At 31.8% G+C, this 14271-nt stretch overlaps 2 protein-coding genes and 1 long non-coding RNA gene across 8 annotated transcripts; 1 reads left to right on the forward strand and 2 right to left on the reverse strand.

Moving 5' to 3' along the window:
• Positions 1-538: 538 nt before the first annotated feature.
• LOC132625872 (probable peroxygenase 5) lies at positions 539-8272 on the forward strand. 2 transcript variants are annotated; one of them, XM_060340470.1, is made up of 7 exons: positions 539-838; positions 1609-1707; positions 1841-1926; positions 4461-4555; positions 5230-5355; positions 7931-8011; positions 8137-8272. In XM_060340470.1, the coding sequence occupies exons 1-7, from the start codon at positions 808-810 to the stop codon at positions 8138-8140; spliced, it is 522 nt and encodes a 173-aa protein (XP_060196453.1). In that variant the 5' UTR covers positions 539-807; the 3' UTR covers positions 8141-8272. The 2 variants fall into 2 exon arrangements, with proteins under 2 accessions (XP_060196453.1, XP_060196451.1); XM_060340468.1 differs by lacking the exons at positions 7931-8011; positions 8137-8272 and adding an exon at positions 6128-6478 and having other exon boundaries at positions 546-838.
• Positions 7260-10567, reverse strand: LOC132625873 (uncharacterized). Of its 5 annotated transcripts, none has more exons than XR_009577016.1 (3): positions 10433-10567; positions 8149-9715; positions 7260-7664 (listed from the first exon to the last, which is right to left on the reverse strand). It is a non-coding gene; the product is annotated as an uncharacterized LOC132625873 (long non-coding RNA). The 5 variants fall into 5 exon arrangements; XR_009577018.1 differs by having other exon boundaries at positions 8149-9775; positions 10433-10550; XR_009577015.1 differs by lacking the exon at positions 10433-10567 and having other exon boundaries at positions 8149-8211; positions 9563-10426.
• Positions 10568-13483: 2916 nt separating this feature from the next.
• Positions 13484-13909, reverse strand: LOC132624467 (protein SRC2 homolog). The gene has a single exon (XM_060339245.1). It carries the CDS (start codon positions 13907-13909, stop codon positions 13484-13486), a length of 426 nt encoding a protein of 141 aa, XP_060195228.1.
• Positions 13910-14271: the final 362 nt, after the last annotated feature.

Consider the following 14271-nt stretch of genomic DNA (forward strand, 5'->3'; position numbering starts at 1 on the left):
TCTCATCTAAAAGGTGGATAAAATAATCCCAAGATTAATCGGATAAGGTAGTATATTCATCTTTAATTATGGGCTTCATTTTATACTTTATTTGGTAAAAGATATAAATTTATTATGAAGTAATTTTATACTTTTTATCAAATATGGTACAAAATTAATTGCAAAGCGAATGATAAAAAACAATAGAGTAATTACTCCTATGATAAAAAACAGTATGGGAGCCACGTCTTGAAAAGCTTTTGGATTATGTGGTGATGTATGATGAGCTAAGCAAGGGGCAAGTTAGTCAAGTCATTCAAAAATCTACATTTCAGCCATAATAAGATACCTTTTTGCCCAACCACATTGCTCCATTTTATGTATACCTGCATGCCCTCGAGGTGAAACAGGGATGTTGACGTCATAGTATAATAGAAAGTACAAATTGAAATTACTAATTTACCCCAGCCCGACATCATATTTTCATGTTTGTCCTGCCTAAGTGCCATTCTATATAGTAGTAATACCAGACTAGTTAAAGAAAAATACATTTAAATATCTAAATTTGGAAAGGTCGAGAATGTATCAAAAAGTCAAACTTCTTTCCTTGCTTGGTGCACGAAATTACGAAGAAAGAAAATGAAAGTCTCTCTATTACTAACTTCTTACATTATATATTCTTCACTTTCTTCTCCATTAAAAAAAAAACAGCATATTGAAGTTCCCCTTTAAATCTTTCTTCTTCTTAATATCTCTTCCTTTTTTTCTTCTAATTAATTCACAAAAAAAAAAAAATATATATATATTCAATAGTTGAAGTTTGATTCCATGGCTTCCTCAAGCAGTTCTCAATCTGATGGTATGCAACTCTCTCTCTATCTCTCTCTCTCTCACACACACACTCTTGGAGATTAGCATTTTCATATTAAAAATATTGTTGTTAAGTTGTACTATTACTTTTCTCATCTTAGTAGTTATAAAGATGGGATGCTAAAAAAAAATACTAGGAATTAGGAATTAGCGACGGATAACTTATGTTGCTAAATAACAAAAATCTGTCGCTAATCTTACTTAACAACGAATTAGCGATGATTGTAAGTATCTTGTTAGTTACTGTCTATTTAGGGATAGCTGAGCAACAATTAATTCATTTCTTTGTAGCGAGAAAGTGACGATAATTTTTTGATCCATTGTCCCATGATTTACCTAGTTAATTACTCCACTAAATTATCCACAACTCATGAATTTTGAGATAGGGTTAGGATTTTGAGTTTACGATTTTGAATTCTAAAAGGGCAGCGTGTTGGGTGTTTACTGAGATCTGAATAAATTATTTATATGTATTAAGTGATTTTTAATATAACTACAGGCTTTAGATTAAATTATTAGATTCTGCCGAATCTGCAAGCAGGGTGTAGTTTTGCCCTTGCTCATTTGATTCTATGCATATTCTTACAATGTTGATACAGGCTTAAATCTTCTTAAAGAAAGTGAAATATTCACATCTTAATATAAAAAACTTGTTAAGTATTCTTTTTTTTTAACCGTATTTGTAATTTCACGTGACATATAATATAATATAATATAATATAATATAATATATATATATATATATATATGTTCCTGCAGGAATTGGAAATCATGATGAACTGACCCCTTTACAAAAGCATGTAATGTTCTTTGATACCAACAAAGATGGAATTATATACCCTTGGGAAACATATCAAGGTTTGAAGTTTTCTTAATTTGTTTTTTCTATTCTTTTCAGTAAATTTGAAATTTTCTCTAATTTTATGTACTTAAATTATTATTTTTCGTTCACAATTTTCTTATTATATTTTTGGTTCTTATCATCTCTCAGGTTTCAGAAAATTGGGACGTAATGTTTTCCGTTCACTTTTGGCTGCTGTGCTCATCCATGTTGTTACTAGTCACAAGACACGACCAGTAAGAATTTCATCTAAAAGTTTAAGCTTTTCAAAGTCACATATTTTTATTTACTTAATTATATTAACACTTTCGTTCACTTAATCATATTGCTAAACAATGAGATTTGAGGATCTCTCTCTAATGCAAAATTATATTGAAGCGTGTGATTATTTCATCTTAGTAGAATTTTAGAGAGAATATATTTTTCTTTTATTGAATTATATCTTTAACACTACTATATGAAATTCTAAGAACGGGATATTTATCACGTTTGAAGCCAAAATACAATAAAGAAAGGTTAAAATAAAATTAGTCATGCAAGTACATATAAACACACGCAGATGGATTATATATTTTCAAGTTAGTACCTTAAAAAAAAAAAACTATCCACGCTGTGCTAGTTTAATAACTATAATATTTTCTATCCAAATATCCCTTTTGCGATGCTAAATGGTATGGAGAGTGATTTTCTATCTTTGTAGTGTGTGAGTTAGAAAATAGGCCAAAAATAGTATTTAATGTGACATTATATATTTATTTCTTAAATCCCTAAGTCTTTTACTAATAACAGTAAAAAATATTTTACTTATATTTGCTTTGACATAAGTAAAATATTTTCAGAAGACGACAAGTAATTTCTGTATATTGCAGGAATTAAAAAGATATTATTTATGTGGTAGCCATTAGGCATGTTACAATAATTGATAGTGGTAAGGTAGGGGCATCGATATTGGACAATAATGGAGTAGCTTTTTTTAAAAATATTATGACGATGAGATATTTTATAAGTGTTTTCTCATGATTATAATGATGGAAATATGGATTTGGTTGGATTCGTATGAAATTTGCATCACACAAATATTGTTTGAGTTTTATCTATTCCAATTTTTTCTTTTTGAGCATTATTAGTAATTGATTACCTATAGGCTATAACATATTTTAAAGTGTTTTCTCATGATTAAAATGATAAAAATATGGATTTGGTCGGATTCGGATGAAATTTGAATCACACAAAAATCGTTTGAGTTTTATCTATTTCAACTTTTTCTTTCTGCGCATTATTAGTAATTGATTAGATATAACACCTAAGTACGAGCAAAATTTTTGTTCGATTCAAAGAAATGAAAGTTGACTTAAATAAATGTTCAACTTTTTATTTTATAACTATTAAACATATTAATAATGTATTATTCAATTAGTTACCCACTACTAGAAAATACGGGATTAGCTACGGAATTTGTCGGTAATCCCAACTAATTCGCCACTAAATAGTTCCTAGCTAATTTGATTTTTTTATAATTCGTCGCTAATTCGTAGCTAAATGAGATAAGCATGAGATTTTTGCCGTTTAGCTACAAAATTTTGTACTCTTTTATTATAAATAAAAATATAATTATCCCACAAATATGAATACTAGATTTTTACCTCTTTTCATTTAAAAAATTGCTCCCTTTGTCTCAATTATGTAATACGCTTTTTTTTAGTCTGTCTAAAAAAAATGATACATTTCTATATTCACAAATAATTTAACTTAAAACTACTCTTTTTATCCCTTAATGAAATAATTTACAATCACACAAATATCTATGGCTTGTAAAGATCACAAATTTGAAAAGTTTTTTTTTTCTTTCTTAAACTTCATGCTTAGTTAAATTATATTACATAAATTGGAATAGAGAGTAATTAATTCTGAATTCTAAATTAAAAAAGAAACAAAAAGGTCAACAGATTGGTGGATTAGTTGTCTAGACTCTAGACTAGAGCTGGAAGTAGCGGTAGACATAAATCAATAGAGTTGTAAAATTAACTTCTTTGATAGTTTACAGCTAGTTGTTTCTAGCTAGTTGGCTTGATGTTTTCTTTCTTACTACTAAGAATTGTGAGAGGATTAATAAAGAATATCATTTCTTTTTAATTAAAGTATCGGTTTCGAACTTTAATAAAAGTAGGGTTTTTTTTTTTTTTTTTTTTATAAAGAGCGGTTCCCTCCTTTAATGAGCCTTACACAGTGTGAATTCAGATTAATCGATGCTCTGGAATAGAAACAGAACATCAGGTGGAAAATAAAATAAAAGTTTTCTTTTTTTTGATATCGCATGCAAATAAAATTATACATAAATAAATAATTCTTCTGTTTAATTTTATGTGTCTTAGTTCAACTAAGCACGAAGTAAAAGAATGCAATTTTCTTTTCTTTAAATTTTATGATTTTGAACTAAAGGTGTATATTACGTACACCAAAAATATCCTTCAAATTTTGTAGTCTTATACATGTCTATGTAATAATTTCTATAAAAGAGTGTTATCAAGGATAAAATGAAAATGCTGGATTAAAAAACTTATAGAATATATACAAAAACACATATATTGAAACAGCGTGTAAAAGTAAAAACTCTTATGAAATTCTAAATCCAGTCTAATTTAGCTCGTAAAGATGACGACAAGCAAGTTAGAAATCATTTTTTTTTTCTTCTATATTTTGAAAATAAAAGTTTCACTTTTATTGCACGAAATTTACTAGTCAAATCCTCATTTATTTGTTTTGTTCACAGGGAAAATGGCCGTCTCTACTGTTCCCTATTGTGATTAAAAACATCAAATATGGCATTCATGGCAGTGATTCTGGTGCCTACGATGCAGAAGGACGGTAAATATGACTTAAACACTATTGGTTCTGATTATGTGCATATTTTTAAAAATATTTTTTTTAAAACACAAGTTTCTTAAAAAAGAAAAAAATATTTTTTTTAGTGAAAGCAGGAAAACAGGTTTTATAAACGACATTTCACATTGATTGTTACCTACCAACCCCCAAGACTCCACTTCACCCCTGCCCCTGCACCCCGAATCCCCCGCCCACCCCACCCCCAATCCCTTTTCTGCTGTAGTCTATGCTTATCTGTTAAAATGGTTGACCCAACCATCAAGTTGGGTTACTCGATCCTTGAGTATTTCCTTAGCAACAGCCGCCACAGACAACACTCGACTACTATCGCACTGTACATAGTACAACAAGAATCCAATTAGCAAGAAATCGAAAGCGTTTTTAGCCAAAACTACGCTTTGATACCTCCTAAATTAAAATAGGCACGTACACGGGTGTAGAGAGTCTGGCCCCACCCAAACCCCTCCCACCCACCCCATACCCTTGATATTTATCTAAATTATATAAATGTTTTGAAACAATATTTTTTGCTTACTTATCAAACACCAAAATCAAATTAAAAATCACTTATTGCCCAGAATAACATTTTCCTTGCAAAAATATTTTCTTCCGTACAAAACACACTATTTTATTGAATGTTTTCCCTACCTGTGAAGGTTTGTGCCAGAGAAGTTTGAGGAGATTTTCAAGAAGTACGCACACAAAAATTCAGATTCTTTAACATCTGACGAAGTGGACGAATTGCTCAAGAAAAATAGAGAACCTAAGGACTACTTTGGATGGTACTTACTGTTTATAAGTCTTTTAATTTTCTTTCCCCTTGAAGTGATATACATTGTCTATAAAGTACTCCCTCCGTCCCAATTTAACCTGTTTGGCCATGAGAATTTTTCACATTTTTTTGGGTAAATTTTTTCATTTTATTTGAAAATCAGCATTTAGTCATGAAAATTTCAAATACAACTTTAACCTGTTTGGCCTTGAGAATTTTTCAATTTTTTTTGGGGAAATTTTTTCATTTTATTTGAAAATCAGCGTTTGGTCATGAAAATTCCAAATACAACTTCAAGTTTATTTAGAAAACACCTAAAACCATGTTTTCACTTTTTTCACTTTTAGTACATTTAAACAACCAAATATTCTTTGCAAAAACGATAACCAAACACAACTCTATTTTCAACTCCAACTTCAAAATTTCAAAAAATGTGAAAAATATTTGGTTTTCATGGCCAAATGCCTACTTATAAGTGTCTTAATTTGACTGGGCACGGAGTTTAAAAAATAAAGGGAGACTTTAGAATTTTGTGGTCTTAAATTAAAGATATGTGTAGTTCTTTAAATCTTGTGATCTTAAACTTGCCATGTAAAATATTGGAATTAGAAAACTTATCAAATATAGAAAGAGACTCTTTTTGGAACAGACCAAAAAAGAAAGTAGGTCACTTAAATTTGGACGGAGGGAGTATTTAATTTCCTTTTGGGGGAAAGTTCCATGGTAAAATATTGGTAATCATATATATATATATATATATTTTTTTTTTTGTGTGTATATAGGCTTAATGCTATAACAGATTGGAGGATTCTATATAGTGTGGGAAAAAACAAGGATGGTGTATTGACTAAAGAATCAGTACGAGGTGCTTATGATGGAAGCTTTTTTGAACAAAAGGCAAAAGAGGTTGCTGCTAAGAAAATGAAGTCAAGCTAGTTGATCTCATCACCACATTTTGATATTGCGCAAAATCAACATGAAGCTATTTACTTATACTTATACTTATAATTGCTACTATTGGTTCTTTTTCTTTTTACTCTTGTTTGATTTTTTAGTTTGATACTTCACTCAACTCTTAGTTTCATTCATGTATCAACTTTATTATATATATAGATATCTCATCTTTAATCAGATGTCTCAAAAATACCGAGGACAATTATAATTTTTTTTGGGATAGAATGGTGCAACCCTATCTAATGTCATTTTGGAAAATATTGGAAGTAGGCAGCAGGTGCCTTTATGGTAAAAATAAATTTTTCAAAATATTAATGTTGCTTTTTACGGGGAAAAACGGCGGGAAAATTTAGAAAAACAAAATGCAATTTTGGTTCAAAAAATAAATCACACTACTAAAAAAACAGGTTTTACCGACCTCAAAAAATGGCTATTTCCGACCTCATGAGGTCGGTTTTGACCAAAAATCGACCTCAAAATCAGGTCGGAAAACAGTGGGTCGGAATTATTACCGACCTCATGAGGTCGGTAAAGTTTTTTTAGCCGGGTATTAATTAAATAAAATACCGACCTCATTAGGTCGGTAAATTATATTAATAATATAATGATATGAGTTTACCGACCTCCTGAGGTCGGTAATTTATATGAATATATGATATATTTTGCATAAAACCGACCTCATGAGGTCAGTAATTTGCAATTTCTGGGAATATTATGCATAAAACCGACCTCATGAGGTCGGTAATTTGCAATTTCTAGATAATTTTGCAATTTCTGGGAAAATTTTGCAGAAAACCGACCTCATGAGGTCGGTAATTTGCAGTTTCTGGGTAAATTTTGTCCATAACCGACCTCATGAGGTCGGTATTCTGCAAAAAAAATTGTAGCACCTAGCTGTTACTCCAGCTGCCTCCCTGTCAAGATGAAAATAATTTTACTTTCAACTAAAACGAGCCCAAATAGCTGCCAACAATACACCAAACTACTATAAATACATAAAACAATAAGCTACTATTACAACACATATATTACAACCACCAAAACATCTAATTCAATTCGAAACTACTTCAAAGTTGAATAAAAACGTCAATCAAACATTCACAAGAGACATTAATTAAGCTACTTCAACCTTCGCAAACATCAAAACAACATTAAACTACTTCAACATTTGTAAACATCCACAAAACATTAAACTAGTCTACACTAAGTTAGTCTACAACATTAGACTACTTCACCCTCGCAAATCCACAAATCCACCAAACATTAACATTCAAACATTCTAATCGCAAGGTTTTCTGGTGGTCTCCGGGGAACCGCTGTCTCGTTAGCCTTCTTCGTTTTCTTACCCCTCTTTTCACCTGCCATCTATACAATAATATATGTAAGTATCGCAAATATAAATTAATAGAAAAGGGACAGCTTCAAAATTTGTTTAAATAATTCACCTATTTAACTAAAATCAACGAACTACATAGTACAGATTATTTGAAAATAGACCAGTTACAAGTTAAATTGTAAATCTTTTCACATACCTGTTTTCTTTTTTATTTGGCATTGTAGCCTTGAATGAATTTGCCTGTTCTTAGGGACAGATCATTTTTACCTATGTAGTTGACTTTTTTGTTAACCAGGTGTAATTTTCCAAGAATAAGCAAATCCAAAAGAGAAATGAGAACATTTTCAGCACTCCAGATGCAATATCGAGAACAAAGGTACGACTTTAAATTAAATAGGCAATCTATTTTCATTTTTTTATTTTGCACCAATCCTGCAGTTTCTTCGCAAATGCTAAGCAGCAATAGCAAGAACAAGAAAAACTGAAGAAACTAAATTGCAGATGAGACCTTACTGGTTAAGATGATTGAGAGACGACAGGTGAATCAGCGAGCAGCATGGTGTACCGACAATCCAGCTGAAGAAGACATTATGTTGTCAAAGAAGCATTACTTGAACTTGCAAAACTGCAATCAAGTTAGGTGAAGTGCTCACCTTTGTTCCGTGACTATAGAGGTCACTGGAACATCTATGTACAAGACAAAAAGCCAGCAAGCTATAGTAAATTAAATACTTTATTGTCCTGCAAAATGACTGTTGATATGCAGGAAATGTCAGCAAGCTTCCTTTCATTCATATGCAAAATATGAAAGATTACCAACCTTCTTGTCCGGATGGTAACCAAGCATCCTTTTAAGCACATGCTTAGGACTAAACCTCAAGGCTGAGGGGCCAGTTGGAAGCAAGGTTTTACAACAGAAGAAAATATTTTCAAAAAGGAAAATCTAGACGAAGGGTCTTTTAGATGAAAAAGCAGCAAAAGAGCTATGATAATGACACCAAAATTTCAAAATCCATATTGAAGTATATTATTTATCAAAGGAAAAAGGGAAGCTCGGTGCACTAAGCTCCAGCTATGTGTGGGGTCGGGGGAAGAGCCGGACCACAAGGGTCTATTGTACGCAGCCTTATCAAATGTAACAAAAAATCATCTTAAGCTTTTAAGTTTGTTTGATCTCAAAAGAATTTTGATCATCCTGCAGACTTTGGCATGCTTCCTCAATTTTTTATAGTCCCCTATCTTCTACTATTGGAAGTATACCTCTTAATAATAAGTAGAAAAACAAGTCACTTCAGGATGTTGCATGAAGACTCCTAGCGAAAAGTTTACTTTGACAAATTCAAGCGATACTATTCTACATTTCTACTTTCTAGTTCACTTTTCTGACCATTTAATTACAAAAAGAAGAGCAGTTAAATTTATCCCAAATATAGCAATATGATGTTCTATGATTCTTAAGTGTAATTACAATAGCTTGAAACATGCAGAACAGTACGTAGATGGCTTTAGAAAACCAAAGAAGAACAAAATACTTCACATATATAGCTTTCTGTGTTAACAACTAAGAGAAAAGAAAGGTCAAATTTACAGTCTACTCACAACCAAACTAACAAAGTTAAACTGGAATGCTGATAATCTTCAAGTGCTAAAAGTTCATTTCAACTGGATATCCATGTCAAAGCCAAAATATGTTTACATTATATTTTCTGGAACAAAGACAAACTGGTTCTACATTTTTTTTTTCTTATGAACGTAGATAACCATAAGCCTTACAAAAAGTATGAGCAAAATACTGTACAAAAGTAAGGCTGCCATTATAGTAAATAGGAAATGACATTTATAAATAAATATTAGAACTTGAAATTGAGAACGAAGCATATTCAACAAATCTCTCATTTGGTATCTAAAGTATATAAAAACCACTGACCTGTCAAGATTCAGATTCCAATTGGTTCTTGGTTCTGGTCAGAGACCGATTTTTCTGTGCCAGCAGTCCAACAAAGAGGCAAATTAGTGGTACCTTTATTCCCATTACGAATGATACGCTCTGCTTGCTCTCTGCCCATGTCCACTAGAGCTCCTATTAAAGCAAAGAGAAGGCTAAAACTCGTCGCTGAAGCAACTAAGCAGGATTCTATTTCTACGTAACAATAACGCAGGATAGCATAAAATGCCCACATGTTTGAATAAATTTTCATAACAAACAAAAGTTATTTAACTTCCTCAATAGATTTCAGCGAGTTTTACTTTTTTGTTAGATAAATGCTATGCACAATAGTAAAGATGCAGATTTGAGAGTAATTAGTATTGCCTAACAGTTTGCGCATAACTGAGTGAAAGCTTTTGAAAGGCAATTAATTAAGGACACATCCAACTGTAAAAGCATCAAGATGCTTGCCTCCGGATCTATAACAGAATATGAAGAATGTTGAGTTCTTCAAGCATGCAACAGATTAAAACAAACTTTAAGCTCAAATAGTATTACACAACAAGGTTTAGCACAAGCAAAGATCGTATTTCAATTTTCAGTAGATTTATGGCCCAAATAGAGATTCCCAACACTTTAACCTTCAAAGAAATTAAAAACCCAGCAGATTTCAAGACATCCAACTTCGATTTTAGCACAAAGAAAATAGTACAAACCAGATTTTAGCAATAATAAGCAAAAAAAGACAGATTTATGCACAAACAAGACATACCCAATATTTTTAACTCCTATTTCAGATTTAACTTCGGAGACAACAAAGACAGAGAAAAAGGAGATGAAGCCCTAACATAGAGAGAAACAAAAACATACCTGTTGCTCGAGATTGTGGATAGGTTTATAGAGAGAGAGGGACCTCAAAAACGTGAGAGGGAAAGAGAGAAAAATGAGAAAGGTTTAATTGGGGTTGTTTTAATTTTATTTGGCTAATATTACCGACCTCATGAAGTCGGTATATTTAATTATTTTATTTTAAATTTAAAAGCATACCGACCTCACGAGGTCGGTATTCTTTTAAATTAAAATAAAATTATAATATTTATCGTCAATTAAATTTCCGACTTAGTGAGGTCGGTACATTATTTTTTTTAATTTTGATACAATATTACCGACCTCATGAGGTTAGTTTATTTTTAAAAAAAAATGAAAAATAAATATTACGATTTTACCGACCTCATGAGGTCGGTTTTTTGAGGTCGGAAAATCCAATTTTTTTTATTAGTGTCAATCAAATTATTTGACCAAGTTTAGGGACTACGACAATACGAGGACTTGCCATCTTCTCAATTCTTTAAGCTAGAATAAAAGTATTTTTTTGTTTATACCTAATAAATCTCTTTCCTTCTCCCTACGTGGGACAAAAGTTCCTTCATGTCCCAATCACAAGCTAATCCACAGGTCATGGGATCAAACTTCATCCACATAAAAATAAAAAATAGAGACCAACACTTATCAACGGGAGTGGCTAGTGAGTTAATTAATTAATTACTCTATGCTTTATATGTTATTATTACATTCCGACCGACCAAACTTTAGGCTCATAAATTTTTTCAAAAAACTCATGTGATATTGCTATGAATTAATAGGCCGTTGCTCCCACATACTCGAGTTCTAATTTAAATTCAAGACTAAGCGCCTTGTATTAAAGTACAAATTAATAACGATCGAGCCCTTAACAAAATTATGTAGAGAAGAACAAAATTATGTAGAGAAGAACAAAAGGATACTTTCTTCAGATTTAAACAATTATAGACATTACAACTATATTTTAAATTTCAAGATTTATTAGTCCAAATAAATAATACGGGCTACTATATTTGAACTAATAATTTGAATTCAATTAGCACCAAAGTTGTGGCCTAATTGTCAATGAAGTGGGAGGAGAACCATGACCTCAAGTTCAAGTCTCCAGCGGAGACAAAAATAGTAGGTGAATTGTTCTTATCTGTCCAACCTTGCTGGATAGATTTACCTTATATGTACCAATAATAATAAGAGAAATTACAGAAATGACTAGATAATTAGAGTTGTTAATAACCTGCAGCTATGTTTTATATATTTACATTTCGTAGTCGGTTTTTAGGTGTGTTCGCGTGTATTCGAATACATTTTTCAGTTGTATTCGTAGCTAGGTTTTAGGTATTCTCGCGTGTATTTGAATACATTGCTCAGTCATATTCATATGTATATAAATAAAACAAAAAACATATAAAACCAAAAATCCAATTCATTTGGCAAACAGACGATCATAATACAGTCAAAATATGCATTCAGTCATATACATATTTACATAAATACACATACAATTGTATTCAGCTTTTGCAGTACGTAAACCAAATACATTTATACAACTGCATATAGCTATGAAATAAAATTGTAGCTACGAAATGTAATTAACTTAAATAGTACTAATTATTAACCATAAATACCTCTTAGAGTTACTTATGCCATGTAGAATTTCCTAATAATAATTTAAATTCAATGGAAGTATAATTTTTCGGGCTAGTCAATTAAAATGAATTTTCATCAAATAATCATGAGGTATAAGCCCAAGAGTCACCCAAGCCTTACTTGAGGCTACTCCACCCAAACCCTCTCCCCAAAGGGGTCACTCAATCCCTTTGAGGGCATTGGAAGCCACAACTAGAAGAAGCAAAAGAGAGCTCTAATTAAGATTAAAAACTTCAAGGATTTCTCAACAAAATGCAATCATTCAAACACTTTCTTACAAAGTTATTTAACTAATAATAACTATTACTATCAATTAGTGGCGATGATCATCAAAGAGTTCGTAAAGGATAGCTCGAATTATTCACACTCAAGAACTTATTCAGATTCAATACGCTCAAGCTCTTGAAGTAAAATACACATCAATCAAACACGAGAAGAAGTGATCAAACCCTTGAGGACATTTATAAAGAGAAGAATAAGATGATACTTTCTTCAAACTTAGAGAAATAATACAAATTGTACTACAAAGTCAACTTGAAAATTAAAAACTAGCTACAATTTTTGCATTTTCTTCTTGATTTCACAGACACGAAATTTGTTCATGTTACACGTTTCGCTTTGTGAAACGCGCACTTGTGCAATTTCACTTGCTATATAAATGTTAACAAAGAATTCAAAATATTTCTAACAAAAGTTGTTCTTACTTTTACATAGATACTACATGATAAAATCTATCTAATGATGAAGAATCAACCACTGAGCACTGTAGCAATTACTTTTGCTACTTCCCACTCCAAGTTTGACTATCTGACCTACACGTTTGTAACTCTTGGACGGCGATGATGAGTCTAAAGTTACGCAGGGGCGGACCCACATCTAGAATTCTGGTGCTCAAGCACCCATTAACCCCGACACGAACTCTGTTTTTTTATTAGAAATTTCTTTGGATTGACTATATAAACTTCAGTAGCACCCATTAAACGAAAGGTGCAGTGGGTGCTTTGGTTGAAACCTATACTTTAAGGCGCTTACTAAACAAAGTGCAGCAGTTCGATTCCCCGTGAAGAAGGCATTCTTTTTCGATATCCAGTCATTTTATGGTATTTGTTCTTGCTGGTTTTTCCTTCTTTTCCTCCCATACAGATGTGCCCCTCTCTATTGGCTCTCCTTTTAGCTAGTTTGCTTACGTTTTTACTTGGTTGACTTTTTTTCTTACTTGAAGCTTGATGAGTTTTCCTCTTTTTACGCCAATAAAGATTATTCATCTCCTTTTCCTTAGAAAAAACTTTTTTTTGGTAACTAAAAAAGACTTTCTTTTCTTGTTAATCTTTTTTCATTTAGCTTTTAATTTCGTTTTTTTTAAAAAAACATTTTCTCACTAACTTTAGTTAAAGGAAATCAGCACCCACTACTTCAAAATTCTGGGTCCGCCACTGAAGTTACGAGTACTTTATCTCCTAATTCAAGCGAAAACTTCAAAGTTCCAAAACTTTTGTTCTGATTTGAATCATTCCTACTCACTTCAAAATTACATTCTCCTTTATAGAAAGGACGTAGAGTGAGGTTTAACTCACCAATATATTTATCGTGTGAGAGACTCCTTCGACAAAACAATTCAATGACAGCAGGAACTTCCTCTTGTACAATGTCTTCCTCGAGCACGAAGAAGCAAAGAGTGGTATTCCACTCAGGATTCGTCTTGTTCACAAGATCCACTTCCGTACACTCGCTCTGTCCTGCTATTGAAACCTTCGCGTAAACTTTCATTTCCCCAAAATTTCGAACATCGACAAGGTTGCTAGCAGAATGAACGGTAAAATAAAAAGGCCTTGCCTCCATATTATGAGTTTCAAGAAGCAATTTTTTTTTTTTCGTTACAACTTCTTTCTAATCTTTTAAGATGCATTTATGAAAAAATGTTGACCTAAGTTATTAATTTATAGAGCCTTTACTTACAAATCCCAAAATGAGGACCATAAGTTGGGGGGTAGCTAGCGTAGGGAAAGGGGATGATCGAGTCAACGTGGAAAATTAAATTTACGTTGACTGAGAAGTTGACGAGCAAGACTTAAAAGAATTGGCAATATTAGTATTATAGACAATATTATGGACAAATAATCACTATCACATTTAACGCAATTGTGAATTTTAATTGTTTTTTACCCTTTCCATATCCAGTTGAACTAGTCCTCTTCTGACTC

Source organism: Lycium barbarum, chromosome 2, assembly GCF_019175385.1.
Source record: "Lycium barbarum isolate Lr01 chromosome 2, ASM1917538v2, whole genome shotgun sequence".
NCBI lineage: Eukaryota > Viridiplantae > Streptophyta > Magnoliopsida > Solanales > Solanaceae > Lycium > Lycium barbarum.

Excerpts from the sequence above, each read along its gene's own strand:
- LOC132625872 (XM_060340468.1), top strand. The coding sequence starts at position 808 with ATGGCTTCCTCAAGCAGTTCTCAATCTGATG. Across the intron at positions 1,927-4,460 it reads CTAGTCACAAGACACGACCA|GGAAAATGGCCGTCTCTACT; the intron begins GTAAGAATTTCA and ends TTTTGTTCACAG. Across the intron at positions 5,356-6,127 it reads CCTAAGGACTACTTTGGATG|GCTTAATGCTATAACAGATT; the intron begins GTACTTACTGTT and ends GTGTGTATATAG.
- LOC132624467 (XM_060339245.1), bottom strand. The coding sequence starts at position 13,909 with ATGGAGGCAAGGCCTTTTTATTTTACCGTTCATTCTGCTAGCAACCTT.